The sequence below is a fragment of the Mauremys mutica genome, chromosome 7 (genome assembly GCF_020497125.1).
Source record: "Mauremys mutica isolate MM-2020 ecotype Southern chromosome 7, ASM2049712v1, whole genome shotgun sequence".
Lineage (NCBI taxonomy): Eukaryota > Metazoa > Chordata > Testudines > Geoemydidae > Mauremys > Mauremys mutica.
The window spans coordinates 123820995-123841924 of record NC_059078.1 but is presented as its reverse complement, the minus strand read 5'-3'; the positions used below and the strand labels follow the sequence as shown (position 1 = coordinate 123841924).

Below are 20930 nucleotides of genomic sequence, written 5' to 3'. Positions count from 1 at the left end.
ACATGACTTATGGGGAGAGGCTGAGGAACTGGGATTGTTTAGTCTGCAGAAGAAAAGAATGAGGGGGGATTTGATAGCTGCTTTCAACTATCTGAAAGGGGGTTCCAAAGAGGATGGATCTAGACTGTTCTTAGTGGTGGCAGATGACAGAACAAGGAGTAATGGTCTCAAGTTGCAGTGGGGGAGGTTTAGGTTGGATATTAGGAAAAACTTTTTCACTAGGAGGGTGGTGAAGCACTGGAATGGGTTACCTAGGGAGGTGGTGGAATCTTCTTCCTTAGAGTTTTTAAGGTCAGACTTGACAAGTCCCTGGCTGGGATGGTTTAGTTGGGAATTGGTCCTGCTTTGAGCAGGGGGTTGGACTAGATGACGTCCTGAGGTCCCTTCCAACCCTGATATTCTATTCTATTCTATTCTGTGGTAGCTCCTTGGAGCACCGTCATGGCCCAGAGCCCCACACACAGAACAAAAGGACAGTTCCTGCCCTAGAGAGCTTCTGCGTTGCTTATCAGTATGAGGGTTTGGCGCTGAGGCACTTTACCAGTGACTTGAAAAGCCAGCTCTTGGGGAAGGCTCATGATGAGTCGGAGCTGTAGGATCTGAGAGAATGGACTCACCTTGGTCTCCCTTTGGCCCTGGTGGGCCTGGTGGGCCTGCGAAGAATGTTTCTGTAACGAAGACAAAAGGGTTGTTTAATGTACACAAGCCATGGAGTGGGGGAGCATGACATGTCCCCCTGTCTACATCCTCCTGAAGCCAGGGATCGCCGGGGGTTCATTTGAACCGCAGAGGGACAGAGAGGTTTCAGAAGGATCCAACACAAGAATCAAGTGAAAGTACCTACCTGAGTTGGGCACGAAGGAGCCTGGTCTTCCTGGTGGGCCTGGCGGGCCTGGTAATCCTTCTCCTAAGCCAGGGAGATAGAACAATACTCAGAAGGGAGGGTATAGGCTGATGAATACAGCAGTCCGCATAGCAGAGTCGCTGGATTGCCAAACCTGGGGCCAGTTCCCTATTTCTCACTGCACCTCTATCCCGCATTAGTCAGTCACGCCCTGCTGTAATACTGGAGGATCACAGCGCGATACAGTTAGGGTGAAACTCCATTTGCAGTGTGGTGCAGGAAAAATCCCAGAGTGCCTCAGTGCATCCAAATGGCCTTTTTACTCCTCATCCAGTGAAGCTTTACTTACAGAGGAGTTTTCATTCCATAATAAACGGGCCCCACGCTGCTCAGCTCCTGGGGCTGCAGCAATCACCATCTACCAGCTAGTTTTTAAGTGCTGCATTGCACAAAGATTGTCACCTCCTCAGCCTCCTCCGCTCTGGCTGAGAAGAGGAAGGGAAATTACCACTAGCCCACTGAAAGGGGAACAAGGAGGCATCCTTAGCAACCAGGCTAGACCACTGGGCCGTTGAGGACTGAAGATGCTACAGCTGCAAAGAAGCGTTGGCACCCTTTCGCCTTTCAGGGTGAAGACATGACTTTCCTGGCCAAAGATTCCCTACCCTCCTTCCCCCAGAGGTGAGGGCCACCAGCAAGTCCAGGGTGTGGGGGGATTTTGCTAGACAGTTCCTTTCCCGTTATTGTAAAACTCCCCTTCTAGTGAAGCGTGATTCGTGGAAGTCAACGGCAAAACTCCCATCCACTTCCATGGGTCCAAGATTTCTCCCACAGAGTTTCAGAATTACTCATCTGGGGGCACATGACAAATCGACTGTAAGCCGCCCCCTCCCCGCCTTCCATGTATGTGGGGGAACAAGGTTTTACCTGCTGGGCCGCGAGGTCCGGGTGGTCCCTGGATGGAAGCACCTGACAAAAGAAAAGAATCAGATGCATTCAAGAATATTTGCACAGCAAAATGAACAAGTTGAAAGCATGCTGCAGGCTTTATTCCACCCCTGTGATCTCTCCTCTGTACTGCACCATATGGAATACTCTATTATAATATATATACCTGGGGGTCCTGGAGGGCCGGGGAGGCCTGCTCGTCCCAGTAAATCTGATGAAACTGAAAAAAAAAGAAAATATTTTTGCTCTGGGTGGATTAAGACAAGATCCTTGGTACAAGGCCTCATGGGTCAAAGGGGACCTGGACACACCCATGATTCTGACAGGGCAGTGTAGGGCCTCCCTTGCTAGTCCCTTGGGGACCATGAGAACAGGCAGCAAGAACTGGCGCAGGTGAGGTTGGGATGGACAAAGAAACAGCAAGGAATCTCTCTGGACAGTGAGGACCTGTGAGAAAGACCAGGGAGGGCAAAGATGCTGGACTGGGATGATGGGACTTTTCAGGAGGAGGAAGAGTTTTTAAAGGAGGGCCTGAATTTTTTGGTGAGCGGTGGAGAAGGCCAATTTTTGATGAATCTGGGCCCCAGATAGTCTTAATTAGAGATGGACTCCAGTCTCAAAGCTGAGATGTGAATCCCAAGTTTGGGGGTGTTCAGATCCAGGATTTGGGTTCAGCCCATTATAGAGCTATGGAGCAGTCACAAAGTTCTGTTCCAGATCTGAATTACTCCAAATGTAGTGTTTGCATATGGGGGGCAGATTGGGACCACTTTTAGTCTTAATCCATCCTTGATCAACATCCCAGACATACTTACAAAAGCTTTTCAGAACATAGTAGAATAATCCAAGGTATAATAAATAATTGTAATAGTAATTGGTTGCAAAATGCACACTGTATTACATAAAACAAATAGATTTTCCCCAGGGGATACTGCTGTTAACTCAATTCTGTTTCTGTCACTTCTGCCTTGAAATTTACATTTCTTTCCCTGCTGATTTTTGTCCTCAAATATTTGGGAGATTCTGGCTGTTGGTCCTCCTCCACATCCATTTAACATGTTACTTTAGGCTGGTTACTTCTTTGCAGCGGGCTTAGCATTAGTTTTGTTGTGAGCACAGGGCAGCTGCATGTTCTCGTGGCCTAGTGACCAGAGCACGGCAGTAAGACTCAAAAAGACACGAGTTTCAGTCCTGGTTCTGGCCTGCTAGACCATTGAGCAGATAATGTCAATGCCCTGTGCCTCAGTTCTGTAAAATGGGGATAATGATATTGCCCTCCTTTGTAATGTATTCTGAGCTCTACCAATAACAAGTGCTAGATACTATTATTGTCATCATACAGATAACATGAGCCTCAACTAAACCACATGCCCACTCCGTCTACAACATATTGAGCTAGAGGCATCTCAAGCTGAAGGACCCTCCTCCTGGTCTGGTCTCACCCAATAACTCTTCACGCTGCCAATAAAGAACAGAAGCAGCATCTCTTCTTACTTTGAGATAATGAAGTTGCAACTTCTGATCTGATGGTTTCCATAACGGTTTCACCTGCGAGCCCTCTCTCGCCACGTGGACCTTCATCAGGAACAGAGAGAGTGTGGGTTATTTAGCCAATAGAGGACGAGCTCTACCTTTTGGGGGACCTGCAAGGCTGCAGGCTAATGTACCAGCTTCTGATCTCCTCTGACATGGCTTCAGATTTTGCTTTTTGTTACAATAAGGTGGGTGACACAAATTCAATCCTTGATGGACATTCATCCAAATCTGGAAATTCCTGCATAATCTGCCATTATTAACCAGATCAATTCAGGGTCCATCTCTAGCTCCCATCTTTTTACACAGCAGGACCCCTAGATCAGGACCATAGTCCAGATCCTCAAAGATAATTAGGCACTTAACTCCCACTGAAATCCGTTCCAATGGGAGTTAGGCACCTAAATACCTTTGAGGATCTGGGCCCATATAACAGAAAGGCAGCTTTGATTGGAATGTGCTCTGCTAGATAAAATAATAATAGATGTATCTACAGCTGTAGCTTTCACACAGAAGATATTTGGGTACTCCCCACCCGGGGCGGGGGGGGGAGATGAAAATTGGGAAATTCTTAGAAGTTCAATTAAAACTATGAATGCAGACGAATGAGCCAAAATGAAAAGATCTGCAGACAAAAGAGAAAGAGATTGTGCAAGAAGCTGAGAAATAAGGAGCGGGACTGAAAGATTTTATGAAAAAGAAAAGAAATGAATGCAGCTCATTCAGAGGCAGGTAGTGTGCTAGGCAGACTGTGTACGGTACCTTGCAGTCCGGGGAGACCAGCTGGCCCAACAGGACCTGGTTTCAAAGGACAAACAAAAAACGACTGCATTAGATTTCCATGGCTGTATTTAACAGCATCAGGGGACAATCAATAGGCCTTTGAAAAGAGCTGAGCACATCAAATAATACATTTGTCCACACAAGTAATTAAATCAGGATAGGGGCATGAATTAATCAGCATGCCAGTGGATACTGGAGGTTCTGGAGAGGTGGTTTTTAGTTCAATACCTGGCAAATGAAGCACATGCTCCATTTAGACTGGTGAAATAACCAGGCAGGTATGGGGTATAATACAAAGACAATGGGCCTGATCTACTCTGCCTTGTCCCCTCCCTTGATGAAGCTTAGGAATAACCCCACTGAAGCCAAAGGAGTTACACCATTGTAAGAGGCAGACAGGTGCGAGAGGAATCAGCACCTCTGAGCTTTGCACTGACTCCGTTGTACTGGAGGGCGGTGACTGCATTAGGACTGTTCAGAAGAGGTTTAGGCTGGGGGCTTAGCATGGAGCCTGGGGCTCTTAGTGTTAGGGTCTGGAGCGGGCACTGCTAAAATCTTGTCAGCTGTTCTTGCGAGATTTCTGCTGTCTTGATGACACCCCCACTCAATTCTGGTCTGGAAGATAAGCCCCTTCTGAGTCTGGATCTGAAAACAAAACTATGGGGTGTGTGTGGGGGCGGGGCTTCAGATCCAGGGTATTTGCTCTCCCCCTTCTTGAAATGCAAAGGGGCTTGGATCTGAGATCCCAGGTTTGACCCATTGCTAGACTCTGTGCATTAGATCAAGATGTAATGGCAGGTTCCAGGCCACAACCTCACTTCCTCCCGCTCTTCCAAAGCCTCCCTCCTACCTGCCCCCTCTTGTATCCATCTCCCACTCCCATCTTCACACCCTCCCCTGTGCTCCAAACGACCTGTCTTCCTTTTAAAAAAATCCCTCCTTCAACTACACATGCCCATTGTGCGGCCTGTCTAAGTGAGGCCCAAGCCCCAGCCTTACTACTGTGGAGATCACAGAGGGCAGGCAAGATGGGGAAGCTAATGAATAGAAAGTCCCTGATCTATGTGGCCTGTAGGACAGGACAGCTTGGCAGGGATAGGAAACCATGGACTCCAGAATGCTCCTTAACGCTGCTCCAGAAAGGGAGAGTGTGGACCCCACCCAGCACTGGGAGAGCGGGGGACCCTAGCCATGTCCCCAGGCTGGCTGACCATACTCCTGTAGGCCCATGAAGCACCCCCATGGAGGTTCACTGGGCCCCCACCTACTGCTCAGAAGCAGCATTTTCCAATTCTGCTTTGTGTCCCCTATCCCACCTGTCAGATGAACCAGCATTTTACCCTGAGATTGTTAAGTTCCTGGCAGGGCAGGGACCTTGTCTTTCTCTGTGTTTCATACAAGCCCAAGCACAGTGCCCAGTGAATTCACACTGAACAGCGATGCAGGCTGCAGCTGTAACAAAGGACCAGGGTTTCCTTACCTGGGACACCAGGTGGGCCCGGTGGGCCGACTGCTCCTGGTGGACCTGGAGGGCCAGGGAGAGCAATAGTCGACGAGCCCTCTGCAACGCAAAAACGAGGCCGTTGGCAACCAGAGAGGAGGAGTAAATCTGCCACAAATATCATTTGTAACGAACGCTCTGACCAGTTCTATTGGCTACATTGCCACAACCGACTTAAATGATGCAAACACAAAAAGACCCTGATCCATTGTAGGCACAAGGTAACCATGAAAATAGAAGGGATAATAGAAATGGGAGAAAATCATCAAAAACTGGGGCTGTTCGAAATCATACGCACCAGCAGTTATAACTCGGCCGGGAGCACCAGGTTCACCTAGGAGAGAGAGGGACAAAAGAAGAGGGATCAATTAATAGATCAACAAAACATTTTGAATAAGTTTCTGATGGCATTTTGGCTTCTGTTCTCATTCCCCTCAATCTTTTGTTAGAGAAATTATAAGGCTAGGAGAAAATGGGGGAAGAAAGAGACAGAGAAGAGAGAACTCAGCTAACTCCAAAAGATTCTTTAATCGAATGTCCAAATGCTACATTTGTCAGAATGCATAACAGGCCAAGTTCTGATCCTACATACAAGTGTGCAGCTTGCACTGAAGTCACTGGGGCTTGTGATCATGTAGCTGGGGGCAGAGTTGGGTCCAATATGTACATTTCAGAGGGAAAGCTACGCTGATGACTTCTCTGGAGAACACCCTGTTTCTATGTGCTGCAGGAGACTTTTGTTATATCCATTTTTCTTTTTTCTTTTTTGAAACCACTAGGTGCCACTGTTGATCCAGGCACCGGTCAGGAGACAAGAAAATCCTCACTAATGCAAAGTACCTAGAGAATAAATAAATATCTGGTTTGAATCCCAACTTACCTTTAGCCCCTGGTCGACCGGGGTTGCCTGGGAGTCCTGGTATGAAGAAACAATTCAAAATTATGAATCTAAATATTTTTTTCCAAATAATTCCCACCTAGTGAGAAAAAAACCCCATGCAGTCACTTGATCCAACCATTTATTCTCCTACATTTGTAGCGGGTGCATTTAAAAAGATTTCCTGCTGTTGATTGCACCTCCTTTGCTTTATCAGAGGACCCTTGATACCATTGCAAGATGGTGCACTGAGGAATGTCGCATCATCTGAAAAACCCCAGATTTCTAGAGATGGCCAACAGGATGGTTCAATTATGCACAAGGATCTGGAACGCCTTCCTAGTAACTCAAGGTGGGATTTTCAGAAGCCTTGTGGGACATTGTGCTGCTAAATAGCTTGTGAAAATCCCATCCGCAGTAACTATCTCAACACCCACTTTGATTCAGAAACCTGTGAGTCGCCATATTAAAATCCCTATTTCGACCTGATGAGGGTGAAGATTCCAGGGAGTTCCTGAACTATCATCCAGCAGAAATATATTTTCTATCATATGGGTGTTGTTTATTGACTCAGGACATCTCAGCCCAGGTGCTTCACCAAGTGACCTACCCATAGCACTGCCCAAAGTTTTCCCTAGCTCACAGTGTTCTGCTTTACTCGGTGGGACGCACTCCCTCCTTGAGATTGCATGGCCTTTTCTAGCTCTTATCTCCTCACTCATTTTTCCAATGTTTTACAAAAAGGAAAGTAAATGAGCTTAGTTCTGGTGAAAATTTCTAGGCTGACAGCCCTGGAGGTTGAAATCCTTCATTTATTCACAGGACAGCTACATTATGGGGAAAGGAAATGCAGAGTTCTTCCCCTTAGCACCCCACCAATGTGACTGAACCCCTGTTCTGGAGGTGCAGCCTCTAAGATTCAGACAGTAACCCATACCATGATAATTCACCCCTTGGCTGGAAATGCAAACAGTTGGGCTAGCTAAAGACATTTGTGGTGGTAGCTTTGGTGATGTGGACATCTGGTGACATGGAATTAGACTGAAACAATCGACGGATTTCACAAAGACCATTGAGGAGACACCAAATGATAACAAGGCTTGGTCACTACAAAAATGGACTGGAAGTGGATCCCAGCATTTGGGAGAGGACACTCCAGCCTTCTGATGTGTCCTTGTCTTGCCTAGGGTTCCATGTGTGGAACGCTGTGCGGCTGAGACAGCTACCAGACTAGTGAGGCGGTAATGTGGATTTAAACTGTACTAAAGAAAAACTGTCTCTCATGAAGGCCCATTCCTCATTACTACAGCGCATTTCAAACTGGGCTTTCCTAGCATTTAAAAAAATATCTGTGTTAACCTAAAAACTGTGGTCAGATGAGCTGCCCTAACTCCATAAATGAGACTTGGTCATGTGTGAATATATGCTGTCAGTCTCATATCTCGGCTATTTTAGTGGTCCCTACACCTGTGTTTCATGTAAGGATAATAGGCTCACGAATGTGAGGCTAATAGGAAAGTTAGGGTGCTACAATGTGTTGGTGATAAATCAGAATATGGTTAAATGACTTACCTGGGGGTCCCTGCGGTCCTGTGAGACCTGGAAAAATAAAGGCAAAAATTCTAAGGGATTTGGAAAAATGTCTTGGGGGGAAAAATAATAATTTTGTTAATAATTATGGGCAGATCTTCAGCTGTGCAAATCAGCATCCATATATGTGTGTGTAATCTGCAGATTGCAAAGGGCCCAACATCCACATATCTTCGCATTTCATCACAACGTCCCAGCATGACTATCTGGCATAGAACCATGTAGCGTTGGCAAGCAGGCAATCCCTCCAGATGGGATGTGTAACTCAATGGCATTGTCTAACAATAGTCATTTTTTCCTTTCTGCTTTTACCTGGCTGTCCTGCATCTCCAGTGGGTCCAGGCGGTCCTTGCAATCCTGGCATTCCCATGAGACCTTGTTCCCCTAGGAATGGTTATCAAGACAACATAAACATACTCAGATTCATGTAGCACAATAACCATTTACAGTCTAGAGACTGTTGATGTGAAAAGAGCCAACGTTTCAATTGTAGGCACCACTCATAAGTCAGTGGGCATGCTGGCACATTAAGCAGGTACTTTCATGCCTAAAGGACCAATTTTAGCATCCAGAGTTAGGAGGCGGGCAACCAAGTTTGAAGTGGCATAATTTTCTTATTTCAAATGTAAGATATAAGGCCACTGCTGTGACACAGCACGAGTTAGGTGATCTCCAGGAGATCGCATAAGGTATGTCTAGTCACTCGGGCTTTTGCTTGAAATGGGGAGGTGACTGTGCGACAATAAGGAAAATACACATGCATTCTTCAACAAAAAAACTTCAAAACCAGACTCCAACATGAAGCTGCAGAACTGGAATTAATTTTCAAACTAGATACCATCAGATTAGGCCTGAATAAAGACTGGGAGAACTTAATTTCCCCAATACTAATTTCTCCCTACTGTTACTCACACCTTCTTGTCAATTGTCTGTAATGGGCCTCTCTCTTACCACTTCAAAAGTTATTTTTCCTCCCTTGGTTTCCTGCTGTTAATTGATTTATCTCGTTAGACTGACCTAACACTTGGTAAAGCACCCCCATCCTTTCATGTATTTATACTTGCTCCTGTATTTTTTACTTCATACATCTGATGAAGTGGGTTCTAGCCCACGAAAGCTAATGTCCAAATAAATCTGTTAGTCTCTAAGGTGCCACAAGGACTCCTCGGGTTTTTGTTTTTTTTGCTGATACAGACTAACATGGCTACCACTGAAACCTGACACATTTATCTGGTGCTCATGCTACAGAATTCATATGATAGTTCATTCTTAACTTCACTATAGTGCCTTTGACACACACGGCCCATCTCAGGTGAGGCCAGGATGATGGAGAACTGGGGCACAAGGATATTTAGCCTCTCGTAAACATCTCTCGGTTCAGTGTTAGATGTTTGATGGCACACTCCTGTACCACTATGTTGAGAGGCCAGGGCCCCAAGTCCATCACTCCATTGACTCTGCTACTACATCAGCCACCATTTCAAGCTGCAGGCAAGTCACGATGTAGTTGATCTTTTGTCTCTGCTGAGGGGTAATGAGGGAGAAAAAGGAAAAAACCTACCTCTTGGGCCTTGGTGTCCATCGGGGCCAGCTGGACCTACCCAAAGATAAGAGCTCATTAGGGATTGCTGGAATGGTCCCACAGTATACCCAGTATGGTGGATATTCCCTGTATGGTGTATAGCTGAACACAAGACTACGGCTTTCTATTATATTATGGCTGAATAAGACCTTGACTGGGATCATTGATGGTTCAGTAACTTTCATCAAAAGCTTAAAGGTAAGGACCACTTTTATGCAAATATAATCTAACCAAAAAGAGATTTGTGGGAAAGACCTGACAATACATACAGTACAATTCCACTGTAGTTATCTCCATTCCAGTCCTCACAGAAATTGAATATCCGCGGGTGGAAACAACACCTATGTGTGTTCTCTAAAAATGTTGCATCAGTTCTTTGTTATTTACCTACGGATCCTTTAGCTCCTGGCTCCCCTGGAAGACCAGGCAATCCTCTTGAGCCTGGCTCGCCTGCAATCAAATTAAATTAAAGTGAATAAAAATAATGTTGGTGACGATAGATTTCATGATGATCAACAACATTTGCAGCTTTGCAAGCTAAAGATAGTCTTGACAGGACATTCAGGCCTCATGATTCATGGTGCCGCGTGATCACCTCTGGGAACTGGGAGGGAGTTTTGCAAAATGTACAAATTAACTGAGTGCATTTCAGGTGAGGGGGAATCTCTCTGAAGTAACAGGTATGGATCCCTACCCAGGGATACCTGATTATATGAATCAATATGATCAGATATGGCAAACCTTATGTTCTAATGAACAAAAATAATGTCAACAATAACAATATTTTTATCTTTAAAAAATAAGCAGAGCAAGTTTGGATGGCAGACTATATTCCTGCATGCACATTTTTATAATAATCCACTTCATATTTTATAGACAGTATTAATTCCAGGACCCCGGACAACAAATGTTTATATACTGACCTGTCAGACCACGAGGTCCTTTCTCTCCATGTTCACCTAAAGCAAACACAAGGGGAAATATAACTTCGTGTAATTCATAGATTCTTAGAGTTATAGATTCCAAGACCAGAAGGGACCATTGTGATCATTTAGTCTGACCTCCTGTATAATACAGGCCATAGAACTTCCCCAGAATAATTCCTAGAGCAGAGCTTTTAGAAAAAATATCAATTTTGATTTAAAAGTTGTCAGTGATGGAGAATCCATCCTTGGCAAATTGTTCCGATGGTTAATTACTTTCACCATTCAACATTTATGCCTTATTTCCAGTCTGAATTTGTCTATCTTCAATTTCCAGTCATTGGATCTCGTGATATCTTTCTCTGCTAGACTGAAGAGTCCATTGTTAAATATTTTTCTCTCATGTAGATACTTATAGACTGTGATCAAGTCACCCCTTAACCTTCTTTTTGTTCAGATAACGAGACTGAGCTCTTTGAGTCTATCACTATCTTTGAGGCATGTTTTCTAATGCTTTAATCAGTCTCATGGCTCTTCTCTGGACCATGTCCAATTTCTCAACATCCTTCAGGAATTGTGGGGACGAGAACTGTTCCACTGAAAAATTTTACTGTTAAAGAAAAGGGAAACCTGATGACAAAAGCATCAAATAACCAAAGCCAATGAGGTATGTAATTGATCCAAATCTGACATTGGGGGAACCAGGACAAAATATCCTGAGTAATCTAACAGGAAGAAAGTACTGACAAAAGTAATTTAATTGATCAGCATACCTTTGGGTCCGGGTGTTCCCAAAGCTCCTTTCTCACCTAAAATATATAAAGGCAATGGCTTAAAGAATAAATATTGTAGGGGGGGAAGGTCTTCCTCCATCATTCCTCTCTAGAGACAGAACATGACCCATCTCTTCTTTTGATATCTAATCTAATCTAATCTAATCTAATCCATCATGCTCTTATCTATCTATGGTATTTCCAGGGTACCTATCACCATCACTGAGTATATTCTTTTTCCTCCTATCTTTCTCCTATTATCCTCGGGGCCCAGGGTCAGAACCTTTCTCAGATATGACTCTGATTCACAGCTCGGTGTTCTCTTCTGGGCAGCAGTGGAAAAACACCAACATCTGTTAGAGCCACCATAACTCGTCAGTGTAGCAGAAACTGGGCTCTACGTCTTACCTTTGGCCCCTGGGAGACCTGCTTCACCTCTAAATCCTTGAAGACCAGGAGAACCTGCAAGAAAAAATGAAACAGGGGAGTTAATCATGTCCAGTCTACTCCACTGCTGAGCAAGTTTTCTAAGGAAACCAAGCACACAGAGTGTTGTCACTCTGTCTTTTTGTTTCCTATATGTTATAAAAGGAGAATGTGGCACTCACCAGGTGGACCTTGTGGGCCAGGAGAACCTGTCATGCCTGTAAATAAGAAGTGTACCATATTTCAGCTATATTGTAATGGGAAGGAGAACCCACCTCCTTGGGTTTGCCAACAGGTGACTAGATTCCAGAGTGCCCCTAACTAAACCGGGTCCTCCTGCCAGTAGATGATCTCACATAATTTTCATCTGTGATAGACGCAGGCCAGTTGGGAACAGCAGAGTAGTAGAAGGGAGATATACTGGCCACTGGATAAGCAGTTTTCTGTTCCCTGAGTGACCAGACCAGGGGCTGCTCCAGGCTAATGAGAACACCTGACTCCAATTAACCTGCTAAGAGTCAGGTGAGGCTGTTAAGCACCTGACTCTAACTAAGGCCCCTCTGATGCTATAAAAGGGCTCACTCCAGTCAGGCCAGGGGGAACCAGGGAGCCAGAGGAGAGGAAGTGCGTGTGTGCAAGGAACTGGGAGCAAGAGGCATAGTGCTGGAGGACTGAGAAGTACAAGCGTTATCAGACATCAGGAGGAAGGTCCGGTGGTGAGGATAAAGAAGGTGTTTGGAGGAGGCCATGGGGAAGTAGCCCAGGGAGTTGTAGCTGTCATGCAGCTGTACCAGGAGGCACTCTAGACAGCTGCAGTCCACAGGGCCCAGGGCTGGAACCTGGAGTAGAGGGTGGGCCTGGGTTCCCCCCAAACCTCCCAACTCCTGATCAAACTCAGGAGGAATTGACCTGGACTGTGGCTTCTACCAGAGGGGAAGGTCTCTGGGCTGTTTCCCAACCCACAGGGTGAATCTGTGAGGTGAGCAAATCTGCCAATAAGTGCAGGACCCACCAAGGTAGAGGAGGAACTTTGTCACACATCCTATACATCAGAGCAATATAGTCTTGAACTGGGATTGTTGCGATCTATAGGAAACAGCTTTCCCTGGTGGTCCAAGCCATATCCTTTCCTCCTTGCCCAAGGCAGGAGGAACAGAGTTTCAGCTTGTTTCAGTGGGAGCTGCTCTTTATGGGCAACATTTTTCCTCTCATGGGCCAGCTCCCATTAGTGTCTGTGGAGTGGCACCTATATGACAGACAGATAAGGATTCACCCCATTATTTCTAAGGGTTCAAAGGCAGGCAAAAGCCATCTGTAAACTCAGGTGGATCACTGCCACCAGTCAATCATCTACAGCGTCACTTACATTTCCATAAAACAAGCCGTTTTCTAAAGTCTAAAATACACCTCTTCCCATTAGAACGTCTCGTTCTGAAATGTGGCTAGTTTGGTGACAAACCAGATCATTCATCTGCCCACTGCAGTGAGGCACAAATCAAAACAGTGGGACCCACAACCTTCCATGCAACCTCCCACAGCTCCTAATTGGGGCTATTGCCAATGCAACCTTGCTGTCATTTTCTGTTCACTGCTGTATTTACCTTTGAGGCCAACAGACCCTGGTGGCCCAGGCAGTCCTGCAGGTCCCTGATCACCAACAGCACCTAGAGAGTGAAGCATCAGAGCACGTCATTAACCAGCCTGCCCATAGGCGCCAACTTCCCCTCTTTCCCGTGGGTGCTCGACCCCCTTCTGCCCCCTGCCCCCACTCCACCGCTTCCATGAGGCCCTGCCCCTGCCCCGCCTCACAGAAGCTGGCAAGGAAAGGGCTGATGCTGCAAAAAGAGACAGACCTAAAAGGTGCTGGACACCAGATATCAGTAAAAGCAGCAAAGAATCCTGTGGCACCTTATAGACTAACAGCCCCGGAGCACCCACAGAGTCGGCGCCTATAAGCCTGCCAGCTGCCATCCTCCACCCCCAGAAGGAACTCTAAGATTCAAAGAGATGTGTCCACAGCGTGAGGATCACCTGCACCACACTGAGCGTCTCTTGTCCTCCTGGGCAGCAAGACAAAATTGCTCCTGTGGGATCCACTTGCTATAAACCAATTGTCTCCATGAACCTAAACTGGGCTCCCTGTTTAAAGTTCCAGCCATCTCTTTCACTATCCTACCCCCAGCTCCATGTGCACCCATGAAAATGCTGCTTTGCAGCCAGGTATTGCATGTTTACACAGCTACAAACCAAACCACCAGCCACCCCTAGTCTATTTTCTTCTCGGAGTCACCTTGAATGACTGAGGGTTAGCAGCCAATTTCGTAAGGATCTGATTGTGGTATACGGCTCTGATTCCCCGTCGCTCAGTGTCATGATGAATCAGTAATTAAGACAACTGAGGACGCATTATCTGGAAATGAGCCCGTCTCATTGGGCATTATGACACACCGGGGTTTGAATCCTTCCAATGTCCCAGGACTTATCTCACTACACCGCCTGGAGTCATTGTCTTCTGTTGTCAGTGAATATGTTAGTGTGAAAAAAATCTCTCAGTCATTTCTGTGCTAAAAGATGAGTGAATCCAATGCAAGAGATGGATCTTTGTAATTAATTGCAGAAGCTACAGAAATTAAAAGATTCTTTTTGGTAGGACACACAACCAGAATCGTCACCCAGCACCAACCCTTTTGCCTTTTTGCCCACACTCAGCAGTTTTCTGGTTTAGTCTATTTATTCTGCTCCGTAGACGCTTTGGGCCAGAGCCTTTCGTTTGACTCTTGGCTCACCATGGTCAGTGTGGATAAAGTAAAAATTATCTGAGAGCCAAACCACTTCGGGTTCTGCAAAACCCAACCCTGACTGATGAGCTTTGGCAAAACAAAAGCCGTCTGGTTTGGCCATTGTCGAGGTGGCACAAACCCGAAACCTTTCAGCCCTATTCCAAGTGGAGAGGCAGATAAAAGGAAACCTGGATCTGAACTATCAAAACTAAATCCTGACCACTGAGGCTTTTGCAAAACCAGAACTGAGACCCATCCTCCATGGCCCATCTCTTTATGCACTGGGGACAGGACAGCCTCCTACCTCTGTCTCCTTTCTCCCCAAATCCAGGTAGTCCAGGTTCCCCACGAGGCCCTGGTGGCCCTTCTCGCCCTCTTTGGCCCGTGGGTCCCTCCATGCCGTGATCACCTATGGAAAGCAAATGGCTTGTAATACAGCTTTATACGTTCCATGCGGTGAAATTCAGTGTCTCCCCTCCACCCCACTCCCCACAGCAGGACGACAAGGGCCACGCTGGGGACTCTGTTCACACATGCAGGTTGAGGGTATGCACATACTGTGTGAGTCTCCCTGTGATAAACTCAGAGTAATCTGCAAGATGGGTCAGTGCTGCTTACCCATGCTGCCTTTCTGTCCTTTTGGTCCCTCTGGTCCTGGGTGCCCAATCGAACCTGGGATGCCTGTAAGCAAAACACAATGGGGTAAATCTACAGTTTCCCTGACTATGGACCAAGGGTGGGTGCCTAGGAAATATGAAAATAAGGGATTCGGAAACCCAGAACTGCAGAGTTAGGGTGGCCGGGCTGAAAAAATATATTGTTTGCAAAGCACTGTATGTGTGCAGGGGTCTTTTTAGCAGCATGTGGTAGGCATGGTACGGTAGGGTGTGACAATAAATATTCGCTGGCTCTGAGAACATTCCTGTCCAACACGGCTGATACTAAAGGATGCATGATTTGTCTATAAAATATTGCTAAATATTTAACATGTAGGGTCTGGAGGCCACATACCAGCCGAGTGTGAGTGCTGCACTGTTATTTGACACAGTGGCGACATCTGCATGACAGAACGCCCACTTGTAATGCACACAGCTTTGCATGCACACACCCTTTGCACACACGTTGTCAGGGCATGATCACTCATGCAGGCAGCTGATAGAATTGTCACAGGCAAATCCCAGTTTGCAATTATTGGCCAGAATCTTTCAAACGTGCCCACGGGCGTCAGTGCACCAAGATCATGCAGGGAAACGTGTACTCACACACAAGCCAGGACAGGATGAGGCCTTGCGGCAAATAAGGCCTTTGAGCTATAGGGCAGTGGTTCTGCCTGTATTTCAACACCAAGGGCATAATAACTTCCAGCAGTATAAGACATTTGCAATGGCACAAGAGTTAAACTCCATGGAGAGCCAGCCTGGAGGGTTTGATGTGCAAAATTAATCCTAGCTGACTGCAATGTCACTGTGTGCACGGTTCAGTCAAAGCGCCACGGAGGCTGGCAACTTGTTGAACTCAGCCTACCTGGTGCACCAGGAAGTCCTCGATCTCCTGTTAGAACAAAGAAACAGACCATTAATGGGAAACGTTCATCCTTTTGCTAGTTATTACCCTTCTGCCAAAACACAGGAGGGTAGGTGCCTTGCCTTTGACAAATCAAAGACCCCAACATTCCTCTAGAGCACATTTTGATTAAATCAGATACTGTACAATTTCTGTCTTGCTTTTCAAACAGGTAAGTATTTCTGGATACAAAGCAATACCTGTGATCCCCGCTACAATGCTCTCTAGACTCGGGTCTTTGCCAGGGGATAGTATTGACAAGTGAACAGCCATGCGGCGGGTATAATAGGCAAGGGGAGGCGTTGCCTCCCCATGCACAGCTATCCCTACCACCTGACACCTGGGCCGTGGTGCCCCCTCACCTCTTCCCCTCCCTGCTCTAACCCTTCCCCGTGGTTCCCAGGGCTTGCTGCTGCTGTCTGGGGTGAATCTTCCTCCGCTCTTCTCCTCCACCCCATCCTCGTCTCCCCTCTGAGTTCCCCGCAGCTGCTGGCTGTGTCTCTCCTCACGCCCCCCTCCCCACGGGGCGCGGGCTCTGTGTGTGTGTGTAAGAATGAGAGTGGGGAGTCAGTGGCAGACTGGGGGAGTGAGGAGGAGAGTGGAGAGGATCCCTGAGTAAGGCTGTGTCTACACTGCCACTTTCAGCGCTACAAGTGGAGCCACAAAAGTTTTAGCGCTGAAAAGAGCCAGGATAGACCCCACTTTATCACCGGGAGCCACACTCCTGCGCTCGTTCAGGGTGGTTATTTTTTATAGCCGGAAGAATGCTCCCCCTGGTGATAAAGCGTGACTACACTGCCCATGTCACTGCGCTGTCACATGGGCAGTGAAAAAGCCTTCCAGAGACTTACTAGCAGAGATCACTGAAACTGTTAAAGGGCCATCGAAGTGGTAATGAAGCCATTTGACAGGCATTTGCCAATGCCCAGGAAGCCTTTGGCCACATTCAGCTGGCTTTATGTTGTAGGAAAATGTGTTTATTGGGGATAAAACCAGTTTCCAAATGACGACCCTTCAGTTATTCTCTGTACCCAGCAGAAGTAACTGCTAACCTGGCTCAAGGAGGAGCTGACCTAGCCAGCGAGTTTATTTCTTGATCTAGTCGTTTTATTCAAACCCAGTTTAAGTAAACGAGTCTGGCAGGGAATTCTGGGTAAGGTGATCTAACTACTGCCTTAATGCAGGCTCTCACTGACAAGCACTTTTTCAAAAGGAGAGCTTAGGCTTCAGGTTGGCACAGGTAGCCTGGCTTTTCGTCTCTCTCTGTCCAGCGTACACCGAACTCCCGGCCATGCACAGGAGACTCTATCTGGCAATTTAGCTACACCTGTTGCCTGTTCAGTTCCCTTGGGGAATGTTATTAGTGCTCGAAGGTGCAAAGGGGAGAGGGTCTCCGGGGGGAGGGGGCAACAGCAGGGTGAGGAGGCGAGCGGTGAGCCAGCTGCACAGCAGGTAGTGGTGGGGGTCTCGTGGCGGGCGGGGAAAGGGTCTGGCGGGGGGAGGGAAGCAGCAGGTGGGTGAGTGGCAGGCAAGCGGGGGAGGAGGGGAGCGGAGGGGGGGATCTCGGGAGGGGGTGAAGAGGTGAGTGGTGAGTCACTGGTGGGTGGGGGCGGGGCCTGGGGCAGAGCAGGGGTGGAGTGTGGGCGGGGCTGTGAGCGGAAGAGGCAGGACAAGGAGCTCGCCTCCCCCAGGGGAAGTTTCACCCACCGCCCATGAGAACAGCCAACACCGTCATTATCATACTTGACCCAGGGAACCATTTAGAAGGTGAGAAGCAGGCACCACTTCATCAGCCTCTCAACAGAACAGAGACAAAAGGCCTTTCTTCAGCTAAGTGCTTCTAACTCCAGAGTTCTCCCAGCACGTTGCCCGGGTATATGAGAAAATGGCTAATTTCAGACTCACCTTTGGGACCTTGCATTCCCATATCGCCTGAGAAAGGAGAAAAAAAAATCAAATCAAGAGCGATCCAGGAGGTATTCCCAGTGATCGCTCATTTTGGGACCATCCTTTCTTCCTTGTTACACTCCAAACTCTCAGTGAGACCCCTGGGAGTTTGGGGTGAATATGGAATGCAGGAACGGGCCTTTCCCATTTTAACTAGTTGTGCTAGTCAATTCCCTGGATTCATCGTGCAAATTATTAGAAGAACCTGAGACACAGAACAAAGAAAGGGAAACACAACTCCCCTGTACCTTTCAGACCAGGATCCCCTTTCTCCCCTCGGAAGAAACCTGCAATGGGAAGTAAAATGGTTGTTAGATTTCATTACACGATTTCAAGTAAAACAATCTTTCTCTTTCTCTCTGAAGACACAAGGCTGCTTTTGACTCGATTTCAAGGCTAGAGGCAGCATAGTCTAGTGGGCAGAGCATGGATTTGGAAAGTAGGCGCTCCTGAGACTGACAGGAGTGACTCCCTTTGAAATCAGCTGTACTCATCTCCTGCAGAGGAAGGAGAATCAGGCTTTCTGAGTGCCAATCCAATTCCTGACTCTCTGACCTTGGGCAAATCATGTAACCTTATTTTCTCCATCTGTAAAATACTGACAGGGGTGCTGTAAGGAATAATCAGTTACATTTTGTGCAGTGCTTTAAAAACGATAAGTCTTATCAGTGCTGTAAGTATGATTCATAATTACACGGAACATTACTTTACAACCACTTGATATCTCTCTCTTGGATAAGTAGGGTAGATTTAATCCCTCTGCTACTTCCATTACAGGCAGTTTTCTAAGACCTGTACTTGCTTGCAACATGCTCTCCCATAATAGGAAGGGTTCATAATTTGGCTATAGTGTGCTGCACTTTGAAGGCCTCTGCCAACTCAGATATGGAGTCACACGCCTTACCTGGGAAGAAAGACTATTCTGCAAATCTTTCCACTTATCTGGGACAGTGAACAGGGCACATTTTCAAAAAATGGCCACCTGAACTGCTCCTGCAAAACTTGCATATGCAATATTTGCATGTTCAGACTATTCATCTGTGCAAGCAAATCTATTTTTGCATGGGCAGTGCATGCATCTCTCCATTTTCCGAATGTAAGTGTAGATTGTGTGAATGCAAATTTTACATGAGCAAGTTAAAGCAGCAAAGAGTCCTGTGGCACCTTATAGACTAACGGACGTATTGGAGCATGAGCTTTCGTGGGTGAATACCCACTTCGTCGGATGCATTCACCCACAAAAGCTCATGCTGCAAAACGTCTGTTAGTCTATAAGGTGCCACAGGACTCTTTGCTGCTTTTACAGATCCAGACTAACACGGCTCCCCCTCTGATACATGAGCAAGTTAGACAGTGAATTTGGAAAATCTGAAACAAGAGAAAGATAATGGCTCAAGGGTTTACATTTGTCAGTGCAATCTGACTGCAGGGACAAGGGTGGGGCTGCAATGAAGTAAGATCAGATCTCAGTTACACCAAGGTAAATCTGGAGTAACTCCACTAAAGCCAGTGAAGTTATTCCAGGTTTACAGTGGTGTAAATGAGATCAGAATCTGCCTCTTCTTCAATAATATATATGGAAGCTGGTAACACCATGTTCCACATTTCTCAGGGCTGCCCAGAGGATTCAGGGGGCCTCTGTGGGGCCCGGGGCAAATTCCCCCACTTGTCCCTCCTTCTCTCCTCCCCCCCCGGGCGGCCCTGACATTCCTTGCTACCTAATTGCAATCTTAAATCACCCAGCAGTGTGGACAGTGCAAATGGCAGATCCGCCTTTTTCTCCTGGTCAAGCATCTTTTAGCAATCCAGTCTCATGGAATTTCTTGGAGTCTTGCCCTTCTTACCTTGTCCTCTTTCCAAAGCCATTTTGCTCCTCATAAACAGCCAGAGAGCCTCTTGATCTTTATGACTGAAACCTGTAGCATAGTCTGGACTTTTCCCGACATCAGAAATACGGTACTGTTGGTTAATATCCCCATCGTGTGGATTAATTATCAGGTAGTTGGCTTGGGTTTTCTCCAGGTTTTCCACACGAGATTTCAGCTTCTTCAATTCTTCCGCTGAAAGGTTAAATTAAAGTAAACCATGAAAGGGGAAGGCGTGGTGGGTTGATCATTTATTTCTAAAGGGAGAAGCAGGGGAAAGTTCTTTGTCAACTAACGTTGCTACTGAATTTGGCAGGGGATGGGAGGATAGGGTGGGGTTATTCTGTGTATCTTGTAGCTCCTTGTAACTGGTAACGTTTTACCAGGGATTTCCACTGGACTGAAAAGACATCTTTTGAACCTATCAGCCTCTAAGGGGAAGAATTATCTTGTGGTCAGAGCACAGGAATGGGAGTCAGAGCTAAATTCATCTCCCAGCTGTGCCACTGATTTCCTAAGTGATCTTGAGCAAGTTACATCCCCTCTCTGGTCTCGTCTACACTAGGGAAAAAAGGGGTTTTGCTAACCTAAGTTAACTAACACGAGATAAAATCCTAAGGTGGAAAAGACAGTTTGTAGCGTTCACACAAGTTAGTTGGTTGAGGCAACGCCTAAGGTTTTAATTCATAGTCTTTAATTCAACCTGTTTATACACGTGGAAACGACACACTGCCTTGTCTTCACTAGGATGTTACCTTGCATGAGTTAAGACCCAACTGTTTTCCTAGTGAAGATGCACCCTGTTTGCCTCATTCCTCACATCTGTAAAACAGGAACAATACTGATTTCTATCCCTTGCACGGCCGTGGTGAAGCCTAATCCGCTCATGCTGGTCAAGTGCCTTGAGATCCTTGATGGACAGCACAAGAGAAGGGCAGGGCTCTCTAATCACCACTTAAAGGCACAGACAAAGAAATGGACAGTTAGTAGATAAA

At 46.6% G+C, this 20930-nt stretch overlaps 1 protein-coding gene across 7 annotated transcripts in view; it reads right to left on the bottom strand.

Annotated features, from left to right (window-relative positions):
* COL17A1 (collagen type XVII alpha 1 chain) overlaps positions 1–20930 on the bottom strand; it is a 74337-nt gene that overhangs the window by 15485 nt on the left and 37922 nt on the right. For 6 of the 7 annotated variants that reach the window (XM_045022672.1, XM_045022667.1, XM_045022674.1 and 3 more), the window contains 24 exons: positions 19915–20130; positions 18319–18357; positions 18029–18055; positions 16085–16111; positions 15179–15241; positions 14865–14969; positions 13382–13444; positions 11963–11998; positions 11763–11816; positions 11355–11390; positions 10582–10617; positions 10046–10108; positions 9638–9673; positions 8389–8460; positions 8059–8085; positions 6490–6525; positions 5908–5943; positions 5589–5669; positions 4088–4123; positions 3287–3367; positions 1959–2012; positions 1772–1813; positions 845–907; positions 618–668 (listed from right to left, as the gene is read on the bottom strand). In XM_045022672.1, the coding sequence (XP_044878607.1) occupies positions 618–668; positions 845–907; positions 1772–1813; positions 1959–2012; positions 3287–3367; positions 4088–4123; positions 5589–5669; positions 5908–5943; positions 6490–6525; positions 8059–8085; positions 8389–8460; positions 9638–9673; positions 10046–10108; positions 10582–10617; positions 11355–11390; positions 11763–11816; positions 11963–11998; positions 13382–13444; positions 14865–14969; positions 15179–15241; positions 16085–16111; positions 18029–18055; positions 18319–18357; positions 19915–20130 (1380 nt within the window). The remainder of the gene's footprint in view (positions 1–617; positions 669–844; positions 908–1771; positions 1814–1958; positions 2013–3286; positions 3368–4087; positions 4124–5588; positions 5670–5907; positions 5944–6489; positions 6526–8058; positions 8086–8388; positions 8461–9637; positions 9674–10045; positions 10109–10581; positions 10618–11354; positions 11391–11762; positions 11817–11962; positions 11999–13381; positions 13445–14864; positions 14970–15178; positions 15242–16084; positions 16112–18028; positions 18056–18318; positions 18358–19914; positions 20131–20930) is intronic. The other variant, XM_045022673.1, reaches the window with a different exon arrangement.